Raw genomic sequence first — 27,586 nt, 5'->3', positions numbered from 1 at the left:
CTTTATTGGAGGCTTCTGCTTTGTTTTGGAGAAACAACCAGTGGTATTCAGGGGGTACTCCCAGCTTGTTACTCATGGAGCACTCTGGCTCCCCTGTAGTTCTGGACCATGTAATACCAGAAATCAAACCCAGACCTCCCACATGGAAAACATGCACACTATCCACCACTTTGAGCTTTCTTCCTAGCTTGTATTCTCTTTTTCATTAAGAAATATCTGAGAAGAGTCAGAGTTGTGGAGACAGGGATCAAATCCAGGCACTAGCATGCAAAGCATGTGCCCTAGCCCTTTCAATTACTGTCCCTGTCCTTCATAAAAAGCATCATTTTACTGACTTATTTTAATTTGTAGCAGTACTTAAGAGACCAAAAGAAACTACTCCGTCTGGTAAAAAATATCCCAACTGTAGAGCTTCTCTTACAGTGACAAAGATAAATGTTGTCAGTTGTTATCACCATGGCAACAGTGAATGAGGACGGTAGTGAATGAGGAATGCAGAGAGAAACTGCCTATGAGGGGCCAGAATGAAAGTATAGCTAGGGCACTTGGCCTTGTTCACAGTCAAGCCAGGCTCAATCCCCAGCAACTTATATGGTCCCTACAACCTGCCAGGAGTGATTTCTGAATGCAGAGCCAGATGTGGCCCAAAAACAAAACAAAACAAACAAACAAACAAAAAAAATCTGCAACATGAATTTCTGAAGCTTGAAGTACTGTCATGTCTCACCTTCCTAAAGGATGTTTTTCTGTGAATCTGGTGTGCTCTAGGATACCAATAACCCTGTGTGGCTCCGAGACAACAGAGCATCATTTTTATTTAAATGGAGAGATCAGAGATAGAGCTTGGTCATGGACTGCATGGTTTGCACATAAATATGTGCAAATATGGAAAAAGAGGAAGGAAGGAAGGAGAGAGGGAGGGAGGGAGGAGGGAGGGAGGGAGGGAGGGAGGGAGGGAGGAAGGAAGGGAGGAAGGGAGGAAGGGAGGAAGGAAGGAAGGAAGGAAGGAAGGGAGGGAGGGAGGGAGGGAGGGAGGGAGGGAGGGAGGGAGGGAGGGAGGGAGGAAGGAAACTGAAATCATCAAGGATCAGGGAATATGTAGGACCATTGGCATGCATGCCACTCTGGCTCAGCATCACCCAATGTAGCCCTGAGGTCTCTGAGCACTACCAAGTGCAGATCTGGATACTGTCAAGCCTTACCAGGGGATCCTGATAATAGCGGGTCCCCAGGGCTCCAGAAGCATTGACACTTCAGCCATGCAACTGAGCCCTCTGGTCCAGCTGATTTATCCAGGGATAGCTAAGGGTGCCCTGAGCACTGCTTGGAAGATCAAATAGACATCAACATTATAAGACTAATTTGTTTTCTTAAATATAGTACCTATTATTTTACATAGCAAATTGGAAAAACAGCTAACTCACTAAAAAACTAGAGTATATTAAGATTAGGAACAAACTAGTTTACCAAAATGAATTATGAAGTCATCTAGAATTTCAAACATCTGTGCATGTAGAATGAAAGAAAAATCACATCCTTGATTTATAGGAATGTAATCCTCATATACTAGAATACACTATCATAGATTTATATGGGAAGATGGCTCAGTGGCTTCCTATGCCTTTCTGGCAAGTACAACTGAGGTCAAGCCCCCAACACCACAGCAATCTCTGAGGCAGTCCTGACAGTGTACCATCTGGGATAACAGACAAGGAAAAAAAAAAAAGGATTGTATGTACTGTGTAATTACTTCTCCAATTCATAGAGTGAATATTAATCATCTGTTACATAATCAGGATAAAGATGTCCTTATTGAACAAAACTACTGCACCCAAAATCATCAGTTTAAGAGCCAGAAAATAGCACAGCAGTTAACACATGCCTATCATGCATGGGGACATGGTTCATTCCCTGCAACATGTGTTTCCTGGGTACTGGCAAGGGCCCAGTTATTCCTGGCACTGCACGGCACAAGTAGCACCATATCCTTGGACCCTTGCACTAATAGGAGGGCAAAAGAATTTTTTGATTAAAGTAAAATAAATGTTAAATCGCCAGTTCAACTGTGTCAATTATATCTCAGTGAACAAAAAAATCAATAATTTTAACAATCAATTCTCAGATTATATTTGGCAACAAATGTTTTCATTTGCTATTCCTACTATGTTTTATTCCTGAATTTCATTCTCCTCTAGTATATGGTTTCAAGTTCTCTGCTCAGCTCTGTTCTGCTCTTTGACTAAACATCTCTAATACTGAGGGCTGGACAAATAGTACAGCAAGTAGTGTGCTTGCCTTGTACCAAACCAACTTGAGTTTCATCCCTGGCATCCCATATGATGCCTTGAGTACCTTCAGGAGTAATTCTTGAGCCTAAAACCAGAAATAAGCCATGAGCATCGCGAGGTATGGTCCAAAAAGAAAAATGAATATTTCTAATATAATAGGCATTTTCTTATCCTTTTTTGCATCCCTCACAAAAAAAATTTTAATCCTAGATAAAGCCAAATTTCTGCTATTCTACTGTGTCCTATGTCAGCTAACTATGATAAATGGAAAAAAGCACACAATGAAACTCAATTGGTGCTGCTATAAATTTATTTTTTTATTAATTATTTGAAGGAGCTTTGTTGATACATGGCAATTCTCAGAGGTTACTCCTGGAAATGCTGGGACATTATGTAGTGCCTGGGATCAAATCAAGGTTAGCTGCATGTCAAGCAAGTGTCTGATCTCTCCAGCCCCTCATGCCACAATATATCAATGGAAACCCAAAATTGCTTAAAAAATTCACTTTACATTTTAAAACCAATTCTATAACCAGCTATACCACTCCTAGAAATATACCCTAGGAACACAAAAATACAATACAAAAATTCCTTCCTTACACCTATATTCATTGCAGCACTATTTACCATAGCAAGACTCTGGAAACAGCCAAGATACCCTTCAACAGATGAATGGCTAAAGAAACTGTGGTACATATACACAATGAAATATTATGCAGCTGTCAGGAGAGATGAAGTCATGAAATTTTCCTATACATGGATGTACATGGTATCTATTATGCTGAGTGAAATAAGTCAGAGAGAGAGAGAAAGACGCAGAATGGTCTCACTCATCTATGGGTTTTAAGAAAAATGAAAGACATTCTTGCAATAATAGTTTTCAGACACAAAAGAGAGGAGGGCTGGAAGTTACAGTCCACCTCATGAAGCTCACCACAAACAGGGATGAGTTTAGTTAGAGAAATAACTACGTTTTGAACTATCCTAATAATGAGAATGTACGAAGGAAATTGTCTAGAGTACAGGCGGGGGTTGGGTGGGGAGGAGGGAGATTTGGGACATTGGTGATGGGAATGTTGCACTGGTGATGGGTGGTGTTCTTTACATGACTGAAACCCAAATACAATCATGTATGTAATAAAGTTGGTTAAATAAAAAAAACCAATTCTATAACTTATTCGTAAATCTTCTCTTAATTCTGGGGCCAGAAAAATAGCACAGCAGTAGGGTGTTTGCTTTCCACGCGGCCAACCCAGGACAGATCTGGTTCGAACCTGGCATCCCATATGGTCCCCTGTGCCTGCCAGGAGCGATTTCTGAGCACAAAGCCAGAAGTGTGACCCAAAAAACCAAAAAAAAATTTTTTTTTAATTTTCTCTAGGGCTGGAGAGGTGATGCTAGGTCTGCCTTGTAAGCGCTAGCCTAGGATGAACCGTGGTTCGATCCCCCTCGTGTCCCAAGACGGGCGATTTCTGAGTACATAGCCAGAAGTAACCCCTGAGCATCAAACGAGTGTGGCCCCCAAAAAAATTTTTTTTCTCTAAATTCTAACTCAATCCAATCTCTTTTTTCCTTAACAAACCCTGTTTTTTTTTTAATTGAAGTTCTGTGATTTACAATACTGTTAATGATAGTTTCCCATGTTTTGATTTGTCCTAATCATGACTCAACCCAATCTCTCTTCCCCCAACAATAATCTGTCTCATCTTGCACAGGGAAACTAGAAATTTCCTATTTCCAAAGATCTGCATATGTACATTGTACCATCCTCTTCTCATTCCAACCTATTATAAATAATGGTCTTTGCCTTCTGTGAAAATAAATATTTCTATCTATCCTGGGATCTTCTTAGCCTTTCCTATCCCTACCTTTTCAGGCATATTTTTCTAATCATTCTTTTTGTAACTTTAATTCCTTCCAAACTTTGGAAGGAAGTCACAGCCAGTGGTGCTCAAAGGCCATTTCTGTATGCTAGAGAGACTAGTCAAGGGACTGAACCAGGAGATCCTGCTTGCATTCCAGTCCTTTGAGCCATCTTCTCAGACCTGTTAGATATTTCGATGAACACTTAAATATACTGAAATAGGCCAGTAATGTAGCTCATGGCAGAATACAGGCCTTCCTTGCACATATAAAGTACTGGGTTCCACATGCTATGTGCCCCCCAAATAAAATTTAAACATGCTAAACAATCTCTTAATATTTAAATTTTTCACTAAATCAAAATTTAAGTAAAAATTTTAAATAAGGAGTTAGGGAATAGTTCTGAGGCTTTGAGCAGGGCTTCTTAGGCATTTTTCCATTAATGGCCACTTTTATACTCTCAGAAATTCTTAACCCTGGGCATATAAGTACATAAAAGGATATACTAATAATACTACTACTACTAATAATAATAATAATAATAATAATAATTCATTAAGAAATCTATTTTGATGGGGTCAAAGTGCACAGCAGACAAAGAATTTGCCTTGCACACAGCATCCCATGCCTTGAACCCCAGCATCCCATATGGTCTCCCAAGCCTGCCAGGAGTAATTTCTGAGCACAGAGCCAGAAGTTATGCCTAAATGCCACCAGGTTGGTCCAAAATCAAAATAAAACAAAACAAAAAGTATATATTGTGATGTAATTTTAAATCTTTTCTTAGGAGCCAGAGGGATAGCACAGTGGTAGGGTGTTTGCCTTGCACGCAGATGACTCAGGACAGACAAATCAGACAGTTCAATTCCCGGCATCCCACATGATCCCCTGAGTCTGCCAGGAGCAACTTATGAGTGCAGAGCCAGGTGTAACCCCTGAGCACCACCGGGTATGGCCCAAAAACCAATAAATAAATAAATAAATAAATAAATAAATAAATAAAATCTTTTTTTGACTGCAATATTCAGAAACATACTTAGGGTACAACCCCATAGTTTACAAAGTTAAGGCTTAGGGTGAGAGAGATGGTACTGAGTTGCCTTGCATGCAATTAACCCAGATTCAATTCCCAATGCCTTATATGATCATCTGAATTCTGCCAAGAGTGATCCCTGAACACAGAGCCAGGAATTAGCCCTGAGTACCACTGGGTATGGCCCTACAAGCAAAAGAATACAAAAAAATGGGGGCCGGGAGGTGGCACTAGAGGTAAGGTGCCTGCCTTGCCTGCACTAGCCTTAGACAGACCGTGGTTCGATCCCCCGGTGTCCCATATGGTCCCCCAAGCCAGGAGCAACTTCTGAGTGCATATAACCTGTAAGTGTTACCGGGTGTGGCCCAAAAACCAAAAAAAAAAAAAGAATACAGAGAAATGAAGCTCCAAACCTAGTGTCACCACATGTACTGAGCATGATCCTGACAGCTCTATTTATAGGCCTGGCAACTTTGCTGTGTGTGTGATCCCAGGTACCACAAGTTCTGGCCTTACATGTATAATCACTATGTTTAAAAGGACCATGAATGGAGCTTTAGGGGGGCAACAGTACAATGGATATTGTTCTGCCTTGCAAGTGGCCAACCAGAGTTCAATCCCCAGCACCCCGTATGATCCTTTGAGCACCATCAATGTGAACAAATAAATAAAAGGGCATGAACACTATGAGAAGTTGGACCTTCAACAAGAATAGATGAGTACACCAGTGATCTTGCAAGCACTGTGCCCAGAACATGCACTTGCCACAGAACTGAGAAAGTGCAAACACCAGAGAGCACCACCACCAGGTATATACCACTACTCTCATGTCCCTCACCCACAGCCATTGAAACAACAAGTGGGGAGCCAGAGTGACATTACAGAGAGTAGAGCACTTGTCTTACATGTAGCGGGCCAAGGTTTAATCCTTGGCACCCCATATGGCCCCAAGTCTACCAAGAGTGACCACTAAGTACATAGGTAGATTAAAAAACCCTGGGCATATCTAAATATGACCCCAAAAACCAACCTCCCTACAAAAAAAAAAAAAAGGGTGGGGGAATACTACCACTGAGCCACATCCCTCCCTATGAAAAGAACATTTAATCCAGAGAGACTCTGGGCAAAGATCCCAATGACATGAAGGGCTGAGTGAATCTGAAGCATAGCCTCCACATGGCTATGCCAAAAAGGAAAGGAAAAAAGTGTGAGGCAATTGTGAAATGTTAGGTCCAAGCTAGCAGCCCACTGATAATCCAAAGAGACCACCCAGCAATGTATATCACAAAAGGGGGTTTTATTTGGTTAGCTAGCTAAGAGTACAAGACTTCTACCTGGGAACCAGTCAAGGACCCCGAGTCTAGGGGAGTTAGGGTATATATAAGCCATGGCCAAGCGTGCCCATGCATCAAAGCTGAATGTACAGCCCCAGGAAGCAGATAAAAGGGATGCACCATTCAAATGTCACAAGACACATAATTCAGATGTTGCAAAGCTGATCTGTTTTAAGGTTTATCCTGAGTGCATGAACGTGGGTGCCTTGTTCCAAGTCGGTATCTCCCTTTGTCTCCGACTCTTATCTGAAGGCCACATTCCCACAAGCTAACAAACACTAAACATTCCCATAAGCTAACACGCTAACAAAGGGAGTATACAGAAGCAGGTTTAGCAAAAGCAAAAACTTTCATGAGGAAAGCAGAATCCTCAGGGTCCTACAATGTATGTATGTATGAAGCTGAAATGAAAACCCAAGCACACATGCCATCGCTGCTGTCTCAGTAGAGACCACACTTCCAAATCTGCCTCCCCTTTGCAATAAAATAACTTTTATCCACCAATCAAGCACAAGAATAGATGCATCAAGAGCAGGATCAATTCCATTGCTACAGCCTAAGCTTCAACAACAATCCCAACAACTGGAAGTTGTTGAGTTCTAAATCATCCAGTGATTTTTGAGCTCTTTTCTCTGCTCATAAAATTGATCATAGAAGAATGAGTAGAGGGGCCGGAGAGATAGCATGGAGGTAAGGCATTTGCCTTTCATGCAGAAGGACGGTGGTTTGAATCCCAGCATCCCAGATGGTCCCCTAAGCCTACCAAGGAGAGATTTCTGAGCCTAGAGCCAGGAGGAACCCCTGAGGGCTGCCAGGTTTGATCCAAAAACAAACAAACAAAAAGGAATGAGTAGAGAAAGTGTGCAATTATCACTGCAACCTCCAAAGAGAAAAAAATTTGTGGCCCTGCCCTAGAGGAATCTTTTTTTATTTTGTTTTGTTTTAGTTATTTGGGTCACACCCCCTAATGCTCAAGGCTTACTACTGACTTTGCATTCAAGGATCACCCTGACTTTGCCTCCTGCGGCCCCCAGGTAAATTGAGTTTGAGACCCCTGATTTAGAAAGAGGTAGAGACAAAGAATGGAACACTAAAAGTAATGCTCCATTAACATTCAGATTACAAGCTCATCTTCGGGGAATCTGATAGTAAAGTGTCCAAATATAAAAGTACTTTCACTACACTACCTTTTACACTTTCACAAAAACAATGTCTCATGAAATAGGAGTATGGATATAAACCAGACTGCCTTAAAGCAGAAAAAGAGCAGTGACTATCACCTGTGTACAGTTATTCACAGTAATCAGGCTTTCCCATTGGGAGGGGGTGTTTTTCTTCTAAGGTGGACACACATGATGATACTCCGAGTTTACTCCTGGCTACATGCTCATGGATCACTCCTGATGGTGATGCCGGGGTCAGCACTGTAAAAGGAAAGCTCCTTATCCCCCTATACTGTCTCTTTGGCTTGCTTTTTTAATTTTCTACAATAGCTGCATCCAGAGGTGCAAAGGTCACAGTTGGACCAGGTAAAGCAAGAGTGATGGGTCAGTGCTCAAACCCAGCAGTGTCAGGGAAGCCCAGTCCCATATATAGTGCAGGCAGTCTATAGCTAGAATTCAGAGCCTAGCACATGCAATGTTACCCCTCACCCAATGCTATATGTGAATATCACCTGCATGGTCAGACCACCCACACCTGGGAGGGGGTCTGAGGTTTGGAATAAAGGTGTTGCCTGTGAGGAAGGAAGAGCAGCAAGGAAGATGAAGAGCAGCTGAGAGAAAGCTGCTTGGAGTAAGTTTAGCCTATATGGAAGCTATGTGAGGTTAGGGCCATGTAATAAACCGAGCTGACTTGGATGAAACACTAACAGACTGCTTGTGATTATTTCTACGCCATTATCCTGCATCTTCAGACCCGCCAGCTGAAGGGGCTACAGGCGCCAGGCCATGCTGTGCCATGCTGTGCTGTGCTGTGCTGTGCCGTGCTGTGCCATGCCGTGCCAACAAAGGCCTCACCCCAACCTAGGGCCTTATATTTCATATTAATACAACAACTGGAGGGGCCGTAGCAATAACACAGAGTAGGGCATTTGCCTTGCATGTTGCCAACCTGGAACAGATCCAAGTTCGATCCCTGGCATCCCATGTGGTACTGCCAGGGGTGTTCTTAAACACAGAGCCAGGAGTAACCCCTGAGTGCCGCTGGGTATGGCTCAAAAACAAAGCAAAACCAAAAAAATACAACAACTGGAGCATGCCAAACATCTGCTCCCCCACTGTGAATGGTTCCAAAGGCACAATCATGGTTTATAAAAAGCCTCAAAAGCATTTTTCTCTAACCAACAACAAATCCACATCAGTGGTTGACAGGACAGAAATAAGGGGACCAGAGCCAGAGCAATAGCACAGAAGTAGGATCAAGTACTTGTAGCCTTGCACAAGGCAGACCCAGGACAGACCTGGTTCAATCCCTGGCATCCCTGAACCTGTGAGGAGTGACTTCTGAGCACAGAACCTTGAGTGCCGCCGGGTGTGGCCCAAAAAACAAAAAAAAAAAAAAAGAAAAGAAAAGAAAAGAAAAGAAAAGAAAAGAAAAGAAAAGAAAAGAAAAGAAAAGAAAGAAGGGGACAAAAGTAAGAAGAATGCAAAGGGCTGGAGTGCATGCCTATTAAACCTAAAGCCCTAATTTCTATTCCAGGCACTGCATGGAGCCCCAAGCACCACTACCTGAGGCCCCGGTTACTCCCAAAAGCTCTGAGTCAGAGTAACATTGTATTACCAGGCCACAACACTGAATCACAGCCTAGACCATCAAGACAAGTGGCTCCAAGATCAGTTGTTTGGGAATTTGAGGAGAACATCCCCCAAAAAAAATTATTAATAAAGAAGAGGACCAGGACATGGGTATTAGCTAAAGTGCCTGCCTTTAAGTGTTAAGTCCATTCCCTGGAGTCCCAAAATAGGTCAAGCTCAGTCTCAGCAGCTCAGCTGACTGTGCTCACCAGCTCCCCAAGCAATTTCCAGAAGAGGGATGAAGACTAAAGCTGAGGGTGTGACTCTGGCCTGAGAGAAAGCATCTCGACCAGATGTGCGAGAGCACTGCAACTTAAGAACATGACTCCAGTGACATATATACAGACATCACAACTAATGGAGGTCTAGGAGGCAATGAACACAACCCTGATGAGGAACCTTCAGTGAACACAGGGTGCCACATCATCCCCAGAGGAAAGGTCCCCCAAGTGGATCCTTCCAGTCAATCCCCATGATCAACTATCAGATTTGAGCAGAATCCCAGAGATCAGGAGGCAACTCTTTCATAACTCCACACAGGAAAGCAGAGCTCCATAATTTGTGGGAAGAAACAGCAATCACCAGAGCAGAATTCAATTCCAACACCTAACTTTTTGTTTTGTTTTGCTGTGCTGAGAACAGAACACAACGTAAGTACTCTATCCCTAGCCCATAACTTTTTTTTTGGGGGGGGGGTGAAACAGGTGGGTGCAAAGATAGCTTCCTCCAGGTCTGGACCTGATAGCTTAGTATGTGGAGTCTAACCATGTGGTGCTGTGAGGTGCCAGCATTAACAGAGGCTGCTAGGACCACACTTGGCTTTGATGGATAAGAACAGGTGTGGGGCAGCAACAAGGCTACAAGTACTTGGAAGCCATATGGTACCGGGGATCAAACTTAGAGCTCATGAATACAAGGTACATACTCCAACCTTTGGCTCACTGTAACTTCTAAGTTGATTAGTAGTTAATAAAATTTTGTTAGTAATGTACAGGATCAGAGAGAGAATACAGTGGGTAAGGCACTTGCCTTGTAAATATTGAACCCAGGTTCAATTCTTGGTACTAAGTATAGTTCCCTGGGCCCCACCAGGAGTGATCTTTAGTTTTCCCCACTTTTTTTTTTTCAGTTCCAGCATTGTTCTCCTATTGGTTGTGGGCTTGCACAAGCATGACTGGAGATTGCTTTTGGCATTGCAGCTCAGACAGCAGAGATTACAAAACCACAGTACATGTGGCACTGGGGATCAAGTTTGGAGCCCTACACTTGCAAAGCAGGCATCAGAAGCCACTGAGCTTACAATGGGCCCAGTAGCAACTGAAATCAAAAATTGGGTGGGGCTGGAGCAACAGTACAGTAGGGAGAGCACCCACTTTGCATATGGCTGATCTGGGTTTGATTCCAAACATCCCATATTCCCCACCTTTTCTGTTTGTTTTTGTTTTAGTGCTTGGGGTTACTCCTGACTCCACATTCAAAGGTTATTTCTGGCAGGCCTCAGTGAACCACATGGGATGCCAGGGATCAAACCCAAGTCGGCTGCATGCAAGGCAAATGCTCCACTATGATATTGCTCTAACCCCTTCTTCCCCACTTTTTAAAAGAAATTTTATTTAAAGAACCATGATTTACAAAGTTTAGCTGAATTTCAGGTACATACTAATTCAACACCCACCCCATCACTAGTGTCAACTTTCCTCCCCGAGGGTTCCCATATTTCATTCTCCAACCCCTGTCTCACATGCCATCTTGACAGGGATTTTACATTTGGTATTTGCAGCTTAAATCTCATGTTTGTAGTGTTGCTCAGTATATTCTTGGATATATAACTATACTACTCTCCCACACACTCAGTATAATCGAAGCCTTGCCCTGATCCCTCATTCTTTCTTTTCCCTTAGGCTTTTTTACTTCTCTGTCTTTCTCCCTAAGCTCTGGGGTTGAGGGTGATCTAGACACCTCCTCCTTCACTACATTACACTTCCTCATCCAGTTAATTATTCTATATCCCATAGGTAAGTGAGAGCATCCTATGTTTGTCTTTCTTCTGGCTTATTTCTCGCAACATTTCACCAGTTACATCCAGGTTTCAGAAAATTGCATGATTTCATCATTCCTTGCAGTTGCACAGTATACCATTGTGTATCTATAACACATCCTCATAATTCATTCATCTGTCCTTGGATAACCTAGGTTAATTCCATATCTTAGCTACTATACTAAGTGCAGCAATGAATATTAGGGTGCTTGTGTCCTTTTGAATGAATGGTTTTTGGTCCTGGGGTAGATGTCCAAAAGTAGAAGTGCTAGGCCAAATGCAGTTCACTTCTGTTTTCTGAGGTAAATGTTTACCATTTTCCACAGAAGTTGAACGAGGCAATACTCCCATCAGCAGTGGATGAGTTTCTTTTTCACAACATTTTCATCATTACAGATTGTTCCTACTATTTTTCTTATGTGCCATTCTCACTGGCATGAGATATTTCACTGTTTTGATTTAAATTTCCTTAATAATAATTTTCTTGTGCTTACTGGCCTCTTTTTCTCTAAAAGGTGTCTATTCATAGCCTCTCTCCATATTTTGGCAGGGTTTTGACATTTTTGATCAATCTTTGTCAGGACTTCTTATATACTATATATCAAACCTTTATCTGATATGTTGAGCAGGACTACTCTCATTCAGTTAGTTGTCATTTACTTTTACCTAGCATTTCCTTTTTTGTTTGTTTGTTTGGGAACCATATCCAGTGGTGTTCAAAGTTTATTCCTGGCTCGGTGCTCAGGGATCACTTCTGGCAGGCTCAGAGGACCAGACAGGATGCCAGGAACTGAACCCAGGTCAGCCACATACAAAGCAAGCACCCAACTTGCTATACATCACTGCAGCCTCTCATGAAAAAATCTTCACTCTATTTCATGTTCCTAGCTCCTTTATCAAAAATAAATTGTCCATATAAATGAGGATTTGTCTTTGGGTATTCTATTCTAACCCAATGATCAGAAAGCCTATCTTTAGGGCCAGAGAGATAGCACAGCAGTAGGGTGCGATTTCTGAGCATAGAGCTAGGAGTAACCCCTGTGTGCTGCCAGGTGTGACCAAAAAACAAACAAACAAACAAACAAACAAACAAAAAAACAGGGAGATAGTTAAAGGACCAGTGTACATGCTTTGCATGCAGAAAGTCTAGATCTATCTCTGGCACCACATAATCCCTCAAATACAACAGGGAGCAGTACCTAAGCACCACCAGGTAAGGTACAGGAAAAATAATAATAATAATAATAATAATAAAAAAACCTAAAATTCCGACTTTATCAAAGAAAAAAAAAACCTGAATACCTAAAACAAACACCAGGGATAATTAACTATTTTACAAAGAAGCAGGCTACTAGTGCAGCAACTATCGAAGGAATTCTCCCATTTCTCTTAGGTACCAACAAAAAGAAAAGCTACAAAAAAAAATAAGAACCCGGAGAGATAGCACAGCGGCGTTTACCTTGCAAGCAGCCAAACCAAAGGTGGTTGGTTCAAATCCCGGTGTCCCATATGGTCCCCCATGCCTGCCACGAGCTATTTCTGAGCAGACAGCCAGGAGTAACCCCTGAGCACCGCTGGGTGTGGCCCAAAAACAAAAAAATAAAAAATAAAAAAAATAAGGAATCCTGTTGGTAGCAAGCACATCCAGGGAAAGGCTGACTGACCAGCAAAAAATGCCAGTCAGTGAAAAAAATTAGTCCTTGTTAGCCTGTTTAAGAGAACTGGAGGTGAGGCCCATCTCCTTCACGGGATGGCTGCTGGCTGGCCAGGCTGGGGAATCAGGTTGGCAGACGAATTAAAGTGTTAAAAACTTGAAGGAAAAAAAAAAAAAGAGAGAGAGAACTGTTTAGGGGCCAGAGTGATAGCACAGCAACAGGGTGTTTGCCTAGCATGCAGCAAACACAGGACGAACCCTGGTTAGATCCCCAGCATCCCATGTGGTTTCCCGTGCCTGCCAGAAGCGATTTCTTAGTGCAGAGCCAGGAGTAACCCCTAAGAAATGCTGGATGTGGCCCAAAAACAAAAGAGAGAGAGTAGCAATAGTGTCCTAATCTTTCCTTCCTACAGCTAAATTCTCATCGAACTATAAACAACTCAGAGACCTAACCAAAAACATTATTGATTTTATTTGGGGAGGTGCCATGTGTAGCTATACTCAGGGTTTACTCTTGCTCGCTCTCAGGGATCACTCCTGGCAGATCTCAGGGGTTTCTATGTGGTGCCAGATGAATCCAGGTCAGCAGCATATAAGGCAATGTACTTTACCATTGTACTATCTCTTCAGCCCCCAAAAAACATACCTTTTGGCTTTCACCCCCCCCCAACCCTCCTTGCCTTTTGGCTTTTTTAATCTTGATTTTTGGATCTCACCAGGCAGTACTCAAGGCTTACTTCTGGCTCTGCACTCCAACATCACTATTGATAGGGATTGGGGGACCATCTGTAGAATCAGGGATCATACCCAGTTTTGCTGCTTGTAAGTCAAGAACCTTACCCACAGTACTATCAACATGAACCCAAAACATTCTTGAAAGAAAGAACACTAACTACACTAACAACTATCATGACAATCTTTTTCTTTTTGGTTTTTCGGCCACACCCGGTGACACTCAGGGGTTACTCCTGGCTATATGCTCAGAAATCGCTCCTGGCTTGGGGGACCATATGGGACACCGGGGGATCGAACTGAGGTTCATCCTAGGCTAGCGAGGGCAAGGCAGACACCTTAACTGCTTGCACCACCACTCTGGCCCCTATCATGACAATCTTAATGTGTGAGAGAATTAGAATGCCTGTCTCAAATATAGGCAAGGGTTGGAAAGGAGCGGTGGGGCGGGGGGAGGGGGTGAAATTGGTGGTGGGAATGTTGCACTGGTGAAGGGGGGGGTGTTCTGTTTATGTCTAAAACCAACTATAATCATGCTTGTAATCATGGTGCTTAAATAAAGATTTTATATATTTAAAAAATAAAAGAAGGAAAGAAAGAGCACAAGGAGGCGCGGAGAGATATAGTAAGGCATGGATTCTCTCCAGCACTTCGAGAAGTGACCCCAGAACCATGTTTGGGTATGTCCAAAAACAACAAAAGGATGGGCCCGGAGAGATAGCACAGCAGCGTTTGCCTTGCAAGCAGCCAATCCAGGACCAAAGGTGGTTGGTTCGAATCCCGGTGTCCCATATGGTCCCCCGTGACTGCCAGGAGCTATTTCTGAGCAGATAGCCAGGAGTAACCCCTGAGCACTGCCGGGTGTGGCCCCAAAAAAAAAAAAAAACAACAAAAGGAAAAACATTTCTGAGACTGGGTGAGTGGCTCAGTGGTAGACTGCATGCTTGACTTGTAGGTTTTAGGTTTTGTTTTGTTTGGGGGGCCACACCTGTTGACGCTCAGGGGTTACTCCTGGCTATGCGCTCAGAAACTGCTCCTGGCTTGAGGGACCATATGGGACATCAAGGGATTGAACCATAGTCTGTCCTTAGTTAGCACTCACAAGGCAAACACCCTACTACCTGTGCTACTGCTCCGGCCCCTCTTTTTTTTTTTTTTTTTTTTTTGGTTTTTGGGCCACACCCGGCTGTGCTCAGGGGTTACTCCTGGCTGTCTGCTCAGAAATAGCTCCTGGCAGGCACGGGGGACCATATGGGACACCGGGATTCGAACCAACCACCTTTGGTCCTGGATCGGTTGCTTGCAAGGCAAACACCGCTGTGCTATCTCTCCGCCCCCCCCCGCCCCTTTTTTTGGGTGATCCTTTTAGGGTTTGTTTTCTTTCGGTTTTGTTTTATAACATACCCACCAATGCTCAGCAGCACCATACCGGCTGCCCTATTATTACTCCAGCCCTGGAGAACATTAAATGTCTGAAACATCTGTATTATGAACAGCTTGGTAACTCATGATGTTATCATTAAAAAATATTTTTTAGGGGCCCGGAGAGATAGCACAGCGGCATTTGCCTTGCAAGCAGCCGATACAGGACCAAAGGTGTTTGGTTCGAATCCCGGTATCCCATATGGTCCCCCGTGCCTGCCAGGAGCTATTTCTGAGCAGACAGCCAGGAGTGACCCCTGAGCAATGCCAGGTGTGGCCCAAAAAACAAAAAATAAATAAATAAATAAAATATTTTTTTTTTTTTTTTTGGTTTTTGGGCCACACCCGGTGACGCTCAGGGGTTACTCCTGGCTATGCGCTCAGAAGTCGCTCCTGGCTTGGGGGACCATATGGGACGCCGGGGGATCGAACCGCGGTCCGTCTCCTAGGCTAGCGCAGGTAAGGCAGGCACCTTACCTCGAGCGCCACCGCCCGGCCCCAAATAAAATATTTTTTAAAAAGAGCTTTACATTGGGGCCGGAGCAATAACACAGTAGGTAGGGTGTTTGCCTTGCCTGGGCCAACCCAAGACCAACCAGAGTTCAAGATCTCCAGCATCCTGTATGGTACCCTGAACCTGCCAGGAGTAATTCCTGAGTACAGAGCCAGGAGTAACCCCTGAGCACAGATAGGTGTGGCCCACAAAAACAAAATAAGTCTCAGATAATCAGGTAGATTAATACAGGCTGTTATCTCTGTGGAATTCTAAGAATGGGTGGGAGAGATTCCCATTTCCATTAACCACAGCAGCCCAGTACCACATTCCAAAGCCTCCAAAGAAACTGCCCAGTTCCATAATCTAACCTTATAAAACTACCAAGCCACCAAAATGTTTTCATATCTATAAATCCTGGCTGTGCAACCACAAGTGGTCACACAACACCTAAAAATTTCATATTAGTGTCATCTCAGCAGTATCAGAAAATCTGATGAGAAAGTTACATAATAATCTACCAAGGGGCTGGAGCAATACAACCTTCTGGAATACAGCAGGTAGGGTGCTCACTTTGACGTGATAGATTTAGATTTAATCTCTGGCATCCCATATGGATCCCAAGCACCAAGTAATTCCTGAGCACAGAGCCAGGAGTAATGTGAGAACCATGAGGTGTGGCCCAAATTAAAAAAAAAAAATCTCTCAAGCTCAGCAAGCCTAAATAGTAAGATAGAAGGCTCAACTAACAACAACTACAGCCCAGAAAATCCTTATACTGATTTTAGTTAACACTAAGGAGAGAGGAGCTAGAGCAATAGCACAGCAGTGGGGCATATGCCTTGCATGTGGCCGACCTAGGGTGGACCCAGGTTCGATCCCCCACATCCCATATGGTCCCTCCAGCCTGCCAGGAGTTATTTTTGAGCACAGAGCCAGGAGTAACCCCTAACAACCACCGGGTGTGTCCCCAAAAACAAAAAATATAAATAAATAAATAACCACTAAAAAAAGATATGGGGCTGGAGAGAATGCATGAAGGTAGGGCATTTGCCTTGCATGCAGAAGGTCAGTGGATCAAATCCTGGCATCCCATATGGTCCCCTGAGCCTGCCAGGAGCGATTTCTGAGCATTAGAGCCAGAAGTAACCCCTGAGCGCTGCCAGGTGTGAACCAAAGACCAAAAAAAAAAAAGAAAGAAAGGTATAAAAATTATTTCAGATTTGGTCTGGCGAGGTGGCACTAGAGGTAAGGTGTCTGCCTTGCAAGCGCTAAACAAGGAAGGACCGCAATTCAATCCCCCGGCGTCCCATATGGTCCCCCCCAAGCCAGGGGCAATTTCTGAGCACTTAGCCAGGAGTAACCCCTGAGCATCAAACGGGTGTGGTCCCCCCCAAAAAAAAAAAAAAAATTATTTCAAATTGACCTCTGTTGATCTAAGTTTTGATAACTCTATTTGCCTTTATAATATAACAAACAATATGAAGTAGATTTGTTTGTGCTTGCAAGGAAGCAGGCTATGGTGGTGGGTGGGAAATTGGGGACACCGGCAAAGGGAAGATGACACTGGTAGTGGGATTGGTTTGAATATTTAATGTCTGAAATGACTATACTATGGTCAACTTAGTAAAACAGTGTTATGATAAAAAAAAAAAATTAAGTCCTAGGGAAGGCAGAGTCAAGAACATGTTGTCATCGACCAGAGAGATAGCATGAAAGTGGGGTATTTGCCTTGTGTGCAGATGGATGGTAGTTCAAATCCTGGCATCCCATATGGTCCCCCACGCTTGCCAGGAGCAAAAAAAATTTTTTTTTTGGTTTTTGAGTCACACCTGGCAATGCTCAGGGGTTACTCCTGGCTGTCTGCTCAGAAATAGCTCCTGGCAGGCACGGGGGACCATATGGGACACCGGGATTCAAACCAACCACCTTTGGTCCTGGATCGGCTGCTTGCAAGGCAAATGCCGCTGTGCTATCTCTCCGGGCCCACCAGAGCAATTTTTGATCATAGAGCCAGGAGTAACCCCTGAGCGCTGCCGGGTGTGACCCAAAATCCAAAGGAAAAAAAAAAAAGAATACTTTGGGCAGGAGAGATAGCATGGAGGTAAGGCATGTTGGGTGTGACCCAAAAAACAAAACAAAACAAAAGAATATGTTGTCATCATGGACCAACTAGTAAAGAAAAACTTTGGTATATTTATAATTGTGAATTTCACATTAAAAAAAAACAACAACGGGGGGGTGGGGGGGCGAAAAAAACAAAGAAACAAACAAACAAAAAAAAAAACAGCTACAAAGCTGAAAAGTGAAAAAGGAACTCTGAGGCAATAGACTCAATGAATTGACAATAAGAAGCATTAACTCTTCTAGACCAGGGAGAAAAAGAGCAAGCAGACTGCTGGACTAGGAGTTGAGCTATCCATAAGAGCTAGAACATCAGAGGAAATATGGCCACTGACAATGGAGGTCTAATATACAGTACTTCCCTTTCCCCTATCTGTCAGGAAGGAGGAATTCTGTGTGCAGAGCCAGGAATGGGCGCCACTGGGTGTAGCCCAAAAGACAAACAAACAAAAAAAGATTGGTATAATACAATATTAATTCTAACTAGGTTTCTACACTATGGTTAGGTTATTTTCTGTTTTGGAGCCAAACCCAGGGGTATTCAGGGATCATTCCTAGCAGTCCTGAAGAGAGAACATGGGGTACCAGGGATTAAACACAGGCCAGTTGCCTTCAAGACAAGGACCTTATCTGCTGTACTATTTCTCCAGCCCGATTAGATCTTTTTTTTTGGGGGGTGGGGGGGAACCTAAAAAAAAAAAAAGGTTGGGAGGGCGGGGTCCACACCCAGCAGTGCTCAGGGTTTATTCCTGGCTGAAAGGTTTATTTACTCAGGCTCATGGGACCATATAGGGTGCCAGGGATATAATCCTGGTAGGCCACATACAAGCCCCTAAGTTAGGTTCTGTTTTGATTGTTTTCTTTTGTTTTGTTTTGTTTTTTCAGTGCCAGAAATCAAGCCTACAGTCTCATATATGCAAAGTACTGAGCATAAATCAACAGTTTAGATTATGTTTTAAATTTAAAACAAATGGGGCCGGCATGGTGGCGCTAGAGGTAAGGTGTCTGCCTTGCCAGCGCTAGCCTAGGACGAACCGCGGTTCGATCCCCCGGCGTCCCATATGGTCCCCCAAGCCAGGAGCAACTTCTGAGCTAATAGCCAGGAGTAAACCCTGAGCATTTACCGGCTGTGGCCCAAAACCAACAACAACAACAACAAAATTTAAAACAAATGGGTGGGGCCAGAAAGTACAAGATGTAAAGCTCATGCAGTTGCTTCAGCTGACCCCTGGTTCAATCTCTGGCACTGGCTATGGTTCCCAGAGCCCTACTACCAGGAGTCAGCTACTCCTTAGCAAAGAGTCAGAGCCTCTGAATACCACTGCATGTGATCCAAACCTCCATCCCACAAATGAATTTAGACCCAAAGAAATAGTACAGAAGTCAGGCTGTCTATCTTATATGTAATCAACCTGTTTCATGCCAGCACCACATGGTCCCCTGAGCACTAATCAGTGCCAGAAGTAGCCAGCCCCCTAAAAACTCCTGATTGCATTGCAAAAACCGATTAAATAAAGTTTATTTTGCAAACCAAAAAGCTACATTAAGGGAAAGTAATGTGACCAAATTAAGGATTCCCTATTTGCAATAATATCAACCTCAATATTTTGTGTTCCCAAGAAGTTTAAACCATACATACCATTTAAATCTGCATTTTCAAATCTGACCCAAACTATTTTCTCCTTTTCTTCTGTTAAAGGAGTTCCACTGTAAGCCTGCATAAGGAACAAAAACATTTGAATGAAATTTTTCATGCTGTAATAATAATGATGTCAAGAACAAAAAGTAATCAGAAAACCAGCCATATCCCTCCCATCTTCAACACCTAGCCTACATCTTGGGAGGAAGTGTGCTTTTAAACATTTGTTTTGTTTTATTTTTGTTTTGGGTACAGTAGTACAGACACAATATTGTTCAGGATTTACTCCTGTCTCTGCACTCAGGGGTCATCCCTGGCATGACTCAGGGAGCCATATAAACCAACTACAAGCTCAGGTATATTATCACCCTTCTTAAACATTTTATTACAAGAGTAAAAAATCAATCTGGGGCCAGAGAGATAGCACAGCGGTAAGGCATTTGCCTTGTATGTGTCCAACAGGGGACAGACCCGGTTTAATTCCTGGCATCCCATATGGTCCCCCAAGCTTGTCAGGAGCTCTTTCTGAGCATAGAACCAGGAGAAACCTTTGAGCATCTCCGAGTGTGGCCCAAAAACCAATCAATTATTAAATAAATAAACTCCTTAAAAAAAATTCAATCTGGTAGCCTTTAGAAAATTGCTGCGGGGCCAAAGAGATAGCATGGAGGTAAAGGCGTTTGCCTTTCATGCAGAAGGTCATCGGTTTGAATCCCGCTGTCCCATGTGGTCCCCCATACCTGCCAGGAGCAATTTCTGAGCATGGAGCCAGGAGTAACTCCTGAGCACTGCCGAGTGTGACCCAAAAACCACAAAAAAAAAAAAAAGAAAGAAAGAAAGAAAATTGCTGAAACAGGGCAGAGAAATAGCATAGAGATAGGGCATTTGCCTTGCATGCAAAAGGAAGTGGCTCGAATCCCGGCATCCTATACAGTTCCCTAAGCCTGCCAGGAGCGATTTCTGAACATAGAGCCAGGAGTAACACCTGAGCGCTGCCAAACCCAAAAAAAGAAAAGAAAGAAAGAAAGAAAGAAAGAAAGAAAGAAAGAAAGAAAGAAAGAAAGAAAGAAAGAAAGAAAGAAAGAAAGAAAGAAAGAAAGAAAGAAAGAAAGAAAGAAAGAAAGAAAGAAAGAAAGAAAGAAAGAAAGAAAGAAAGAAAGAAAGAAAGAAGAAAGAAAGAAAGAAAGAAAGAAAGAAAGAAAGAAAGAACGAAAGAACGAAAGAAAGAAAGAAAGAAAGAAAGAAAGAAAGAAAGAAAGAAAGAAAGAAAGAAAGAAAGAAAGAAAGAAAGAAAGAAAGAAAGAAAGAAAGAAAGAAAGAAAGAAAGAAAGAAAGAAAGAAAGAAAGAAAGAAAGAAAGAAAGAAAGAAAGAAAGAAAGAAAGAAAGAAAGAAAGAAAGAAAGAAAGAAAGAAAACTGCTGAAACACAAACTACAATGATTAAAGTATATTATAAGGCATCATTATATGGGGCCAAAATGATAGTACAATAGATAAAAATTTGACTTGCATTCAACAAACCTAGGTTCAGTCCCAGGTTTTCCATATACTCCTGAGTACTGCCACGTGTGACCCAAAAACAACAACAAAGCATCATTATAATTCAAAGGCTTTCTCTATACTAGTCAATAAACAAGACAACAAAGAACAAGTAAACAGACAAGAGCACCACTGGGTGTGGTCCCAAAATGAAAATCCAAGTATTTGATCTCAGACACCACAAACCCCACTCCCACTGCTAGGGAACCTATTTAGATAGATATAAACAGATAAATAAAACTACCATAATTTTCCTGGTAAAAATGATCAAGCAATTACAGTCCACCTAGATGTTCAAAGTATTATTTTCTGCTTCTCTCCAGTTCTGGCTAAAGGCCACAAATCAGGTTTGGGGTAAGGAAAAAATAAGGGATTATTTTTTCAGTATCTTATCTGGTTTCTAAACACTAGCTCAAGAAAGCCTGCCAGGTTCACAAAGATAAGCAGTAACTGCAAGGAAAAGTATCAACAGTATTCAAAAGTAGTAGTCTCTTTGTAAAACAAAAGCTTTATTAAAAAAAATAATAATAAGGGGACCAGAGAGATAGCACAGCAATAGGGCAGTAGGGCATTTGCTTTACACTCAGCCTACACGGGCCAGGCCTGAGTTCAATTTCTAGAATCCCTGAACGCAGAGACAGAAAAACTACCAAAAAAAAAAAAAAGAAAAATCAAGATTGAATTTTTTTTCTTGGTTTTTGGGCCATACCCAGTGACCCTCAAGGGTTACTCCTGGCTCTGTGCTCAGAAATCACTCCTGATTTGGGGGACCATATGGGATGCCGGGGGATTGAACTGTGGTCCATCCTAGATTAGCGCATGCAAGGCAGATGCCCTACCACTTGCATCACCACTCTGGCCCCAAAATTGAATGTCAACGAAGTACTGCGATTTTTTTATTTGTTTTTTATTTTGATTTTTGGGCCATACCTGGCGGCATTCAGGGTTACTCCTGGCTCTGAGCTCAGAAATCACTCCTGGCAGCTCAAGAGCCCATATGCATAATAAATATATTTAAAAAAATAATAATGGGGCAGAGTCAGATCAGGTAGGTTGCATTGAACTCAGGGAAATCAACTGAGGTTCTATTCCTCAGCATCCCATATGTTCCCCTGAGCCTGCTAGGCATGATTTCTGAATGCAGAGCCACGAATAACCCGAGGTATGGCCCAAAAACAAAAAAACTCTATGGGTCACATCTAAAGCAGTACTACAGTGAAAAACCATAGCAATAAAGGTTTACACCAGGAAATAAGAAAATTTTCAAATAAATAACCTAGCTTCAAAGCTTGAGGAACTAGAAAGGAAACAACAAATGAATCCCACAGTAAGGGTGGGGGTGCAGGACAGGGCAATTGCAGCTTGGTACGCTACAGCCAACCTAGTTTGATCCTGGCATCCCATATGGTTCCATGAGCACCACTAGGAATAATTCCTGAGCGCAGAGCCAGGAGTATCCCCTGAGCTGTGTATAGTCCAGAAACTAAAACAAGCAAACGAACAAGTTACAGTATTGAATGACAAGTCCTTGGTCTTTTGACTGTAGAAATAAGGGCCTGAAAATAATAAATGTGCTAAGAAAATGTTTTCCATTGTGGTGGTAGGATTCTCAGTATCATATAATCCTCTCCCAAGTATCACTGGGAATGACCCCTAAGCATAGTAGAAAAAGGCTTTGAGTACAACCTAGTGAAGCCAAAAACAAAACAAACAGAATTGAAAATACAATGTGTAGGGTAGAGTGGGATAGGAGAGGGGAGGAAGAGCTGAGTAGTAGTGACAAACAATCAGTGGCGGAAAGACTTGGGCACTTCTGTGGTGGTAAAGGTATATAGTAACTATATACATCAATATCATAAAAGTTAAAACTAGACAATAATGGGCCCAGAGAGATAGCACAACGGCGTCTGCCTTGCAAGCAACTGATCCAGGACCTAAGGTGGTTGGTTCGAATCCCGGTGTCCCATATGGTCCCCCGTGCCTGCCAGGAGCTATTTCTGAGCAGACAGCCAGGAGTAACCCCTGAGCACCGCCGGGTGTGACCCCCCCCCCAAAAAAAAAAAACTAGACAATAATATGTTCAAATACATTTCAAAAATACATAACTCATTTCGGTGGACAGAGAGAGAGCTCAATGAGATGAATGCATGCTCTATGTGTTGAAGTAGGCAGTTTGATTCCTGAGCCCAGAACCAGAAGTAGCCCTCCCCAAAACTTGAGAGTGAAAGTGAGAGTGAGAGAGAGAGACAGAGAGAGAGGAGACAGGAGAGTGTGGGGAGAGGGAGAGTGAGTGAGAGAGAGAGAGAGAGAGAGAGAGAGAGAGAGAGAGAGAGAGAGAGAGAGAGAGAGAGAGAGAGAGAGACTAGAGAGATAGCACAGTTGTAGGGCATTTGCCTTGCATGTGGCCAACCAAGGACAGATCCGGGTTTGATTCCCGGCATCCCATATAGTCCCCCGAGCCTGTCAGGAGCAATTTCTTATTTTTGTTTTGTTTTGATTTGGGGTCACACCCAGTAGCACTCAGGGGTTACTCCTGGCTCTATGCTCAGAAATCACTCCTGGCAGGCTTGGAGAACCATATGGGATACTGGGATTCAAACCACCGTCCTTCTGCATGCAAGGCAAACGCTCTTCCATGCTATCTCTCCGGTCCCCAGGAGCGATTTCTGAGCACAAAGACAAAAGTAACCCCTGAGCACTGTCAGGTGTGGCCCAAAAAACAAAAACAAAAATAAAAAAAGAAGAAGAAACTTATTTGGGGGGACTGGAGAGAGATTACAGCTGGTAGAGTGCTTGCCTTGCACAAAGCTAATCTGAATTTGATCCCCTGGTATCCCATATGGTCCCCTGAGTATCATCAGAAATAACTACTGAATGCAAAGCCAGTAGTAACCCCTGAGCATTGCCAAAGGTCTCACAAACCACACAAACACACACACACACACACACATACACACTTTTAATTAAAATTAAATTAAATAAGCTTATTTTTAATAGTTTTAACTACAAAACAATATAGTGTTTTTCTACACTCAGCTAGTTTTCCCTAACATTAACTATCTAATCCAGTGGTCCTCAAACTATGGCCCGCAGGCCACATATTGTATTTGTATCTGTTTTGTTTCTTCATTGCAAAATAAGATATATGCAGTGTGCATAAGAATTCATTCATGGGCCCGGAGAGATAGCACAGCAACGTTTGCCTTGCAAGCAGCTGATCCAGGACCAAAGGTGGTTGGTTTGAATCCTGGCGTCCCATATGGTCCCCCGTGCCAGCCAGGAGCTATTTCTGAGCAGACAGCCAAGAGTAACCCCTGAGCATCGCCGGGTGTGGCCCAAAAAAAAAAAAAAAAAGAATTCGTTCATAAGTTTTGTTTTTACTATAGTCAGACCCTCCAATGGTCTGAGGGACAGTGAACTGGCCCCCTGTTTAAAAAGTTTGAGGACCCCTGATCTAATCTAACTACAACTTACCATAGTACACATGTCAAAACTGTTCAAATGGACCAGAGAGATAAAACAGCAGTTAAAGAGTCTGTCTTGCAGTCAACCTGTGTTTGATCCTTAAAACCACATTGTTTTCCCTCAAGCACACTAGGAATGATCATCGCTAAACAAAGAACCAAAAGAAAACCCAGAAACACTGGGAATAGACCTAAAATAAAAGCCAAGTATAAAATTAATTCTAGGGGCCGGAGAGATACCAGGGAGGTAGGGTGTTTGACTTTCACGCTGAAGGTCGGTGGTTCGAATCCTGGCATCCCATATGGTCCCCCCCCAAGCCTGCCAGGGGGTATTTCTGAACATAGAGCCAGAAGTAACCCCTGAGCACTGCCGGGTGTGACCCAAAAACAAAACAAGCAAACAAAATAAAACTAATTCTGAAACATTTGGGGAAGAGAACAGAAAGTGGGAAGCTGAGGAAGGGGGGAAAAGGAGAAAGGAGAGAGAGAGATCTCACTCAAAAGAGTGTGGGCTTTGTGGTGGCATCTTGTGCATGAGCTGGCAACACACGTGTACCTCGGGGGCTATTTTAGCTCAATGCTCAGAGTACCCCATGGTGGTACTTGCAGGACCATATTGAACTAGAGTCAGCAGCATGCAAGGAAAGTACCCTGCCCTATCTTTTGAACTTATCTCTCTAGCCCCAACACTAGCATATTTCTAAACAATACCAGGTTATTTTAATTTCACCAGGCTTTTTGGATCCAAGAACCAATCCAGGATACCGCACTGCATTTAAAATAACTTTCTAGGGGCCAGAGAGATAGCATGGAAGTAAGACATTTGCCTTGAATGCATTAGGACGGTGGTTCAAATCCCGGTGTCCCATATGGTCCCCCGAGCCTGCCAGGAGGGATTTCTGAGCATAGAGCCAGGAGTAACCCCTGAGCACTGCTGGGTGTGATCCAAAAACAAAACAAAACAAAACAAAAAAAAGAATAAAATAACTTTCTATATCAAGCTTTCTATTCCTCTGGTAAAGTAATAACATTTTTCACAAGTTTCTTCCTTAAAGTAAGTTAGAGGTTGTGTATCATACACATCCAACCTTTCTCACAAATCTTTTGCAGAATCCTTTATCTCTGGAAAATATGCAGAACAAAATAAAAATGAAAAAAGTTCACTTTCAGTGCACTGGGGTCTTGAATTTTTCTTCTGCTATAAGGATGAAATAAAACTTTCATAAGAAAGCTTCCATGATTGTTCTGCATCTTCACTAAATGTTCCTCTTTAGCAGACATACTGTTCTTCACTTAGTTTTAAGAAAATTCTGTAAAATTAATTGAAGTATCTATGTGCTGAGTCCCTTCTGTTCCTTCCTGCAGGTTTAGTAAATGTTGTGTCATTTGCTAAGGCTTTTTTTCATCCACCAAGCCCCTCCCTGGACTGTGATGGTGGGGATCAAACCCAGGACCTCACACAGGCCAGGAAAGTGTTCTATTGCTGAGCTACATACCTGAAATTTTTCTGCTGACAATATTTATTACCTCTGAGGTAAAAGCTCACCCAGAGCCCATCTAGTTTCAACTAGAGGAGACTGATGTACTTCTACACAAATATATGGGGTTTTGATTGGGGACAAAACCTGAGTGACTCAGGGGTGCGTCTCAGTGAGACTACACGGTACTAAGGTATAAATATATAAGTCCAGTCCACTGAATTATCTCCTAGCCCTATTTGGGCTTTTGTTTTAAACATCAGCACAGATTGTTAAATCCTTCTTTGCTGTTCTTTTTTTTTTTTTTTTGGGGGGGGGTCACACCTGGCAATACTCAAGGGTTATTTCTGGCTCTGCATTCAGGAAATCAGTCATGGCAGGCTCTGAAACATATGGGATACCAGGGATTGAACTCAGATTGGCCGAGGCAAGGCAAGCAAACTACCTGCTGTACTATTACTCAGACTCCTGCTGTTCTTGTTTGGCAGTGCCAGGATCAAACCCAGGGCCTCATACAGCAAAATTATCTATTGCTGAACCACACACATGGCCCATAGCCCACTCATCAACAAAAATCAAAAAGCTGTTGCCTGGGACACTTGGGACCAGAAAGGTAGCACAGCAGTGTTTGCCTTGCAAGCAGCAGATCCAGGACCTAAGGTGGTTGGTTCGAATCCCGGAGTCCCATATGGTCCCCCATGCCTGCCAGGAGCTATTTCTGAACAGATAGCCAGGAGTAACCCTTGAGCACCGCCAGGTGTGGCCCAAAAAACCAAAAAAAAAAAAAAAAAAAAAAAAAAGCTGTTGCCTTCTTTTTTTCTTTTTCCCCTAGGCGGTCTCCCATCCAAGTGCTAACCAGGCCCGACCCTTCTTAGCTTTCGAGATCAGACGAGATCGGGCGCGCAATCAGGATGGTATGGCCATAGACAAACTGTTGCCTTAAGAGTCAAATCTTCTCTTCTTTACTAACATGTTAACAAAATTTACTTCTCCCATCATTCCTTTTATTTGGGGGGTGGGGCAGGATTAGAAGACACACCTGAAGGGGTCTGAACTCTTGGAGGTGTGCTCAGGAATCACTCCTGGTGGTTTTGGGGGATCATATAAAATGCTGGGTATCAAACCCAGGGTTGACAATGTGCAAGGTAAGCCTCTTACCCACTGTACTATATTTCTGCCTCCTATTCCTTATTTGACTTCTAACACACATAGACAAAGTATTGCTAAACTTTAGAAGACACATCACTACAGATATGTTCAACTTTTTACTTTTTACTTTTTTTTTTCATACTGAAAAAAAAACTTCCACTATGTGCTGTTGTCAAAAGTATCATCTTAGGGGTGAAGAGAAGAGGGATGGAGAGGTGGAGCTCTAATGTACAATGTGGTAATAATCATTGTTAATATTGTATTGTATAGTTGTAATTTTCTTTTAGTGATTGGCTGACTAATTGAAGTGCCAGACATAGGACCCAGGGCCTCCTCACACATACACAAGCACTCTACTGTTGATCTATATTCCAGGATCCTGGAATAATAATTTTTAGAGTCAGGGACAGAGCTTAATAACAGAGCAAATGCCTTGCATGTGTGAGGCCTTGGGTTCAATCCCTGGCACCACAAAAAAAAAAAGTATGATTTGGACTGGTGAAAGTACAGGCACTAAAACTCTATGATCTCTGGCACTGTAT

At 42.8% G+C, this 27,586-nt stretch overlaps 1 protein-coding gene and 2 pseudogenes across 1 annotated transcript in view; all 3 read right to left on the bottom strand.

Annotated features, from left to right (window-relative positions):
- BCAS3 (BCAS3 microtubule associated cell migration factor) overlaps positions 1-27,586 on the bottom strand; it is a 662,199-nt gene that overhangs the window by 620,221 nt on the left and 14,392 nt on the right. The window contains exon 6 of the mRNA XM_049764542.1: positions 19,416-19,491. Coding sequence (XP_049620499.1) covers positions 19,416-19,491 — 76 coding nt within the window. The remainder of the gene's footprint in view (positions 1-19,415; positions 19,492-27,586) is intronic.
- On the bottom strand, positions 344-589 carry LOC126030505 (uncharacterized; annotated as a pseudogene).
- LOC126030497 (uncharacterized) lies at positions 636-806 on the bottom strand (annotated as a pseudogene).

Source organism: Suncus etruscus, chromosome 1, assembly GCF_024139225.1.
Source record: "Suncus etruscus isolate mSunEtr1 chromosome 1, mSunEtr1.pri.cur, whole genome shotgun sequence".
Taxonomy (NCBI): Eukaryota; Metazoa; Chordata; class Mammalia; order Eulipotyphla; family Soricidae; genus Suncus; species Suncus etruscus.
The sequence above is the reverse complement of the archived record's forward strand: the minus strand, read 5'-3'. Positions and strand labels throughout refer to the sequence as shown.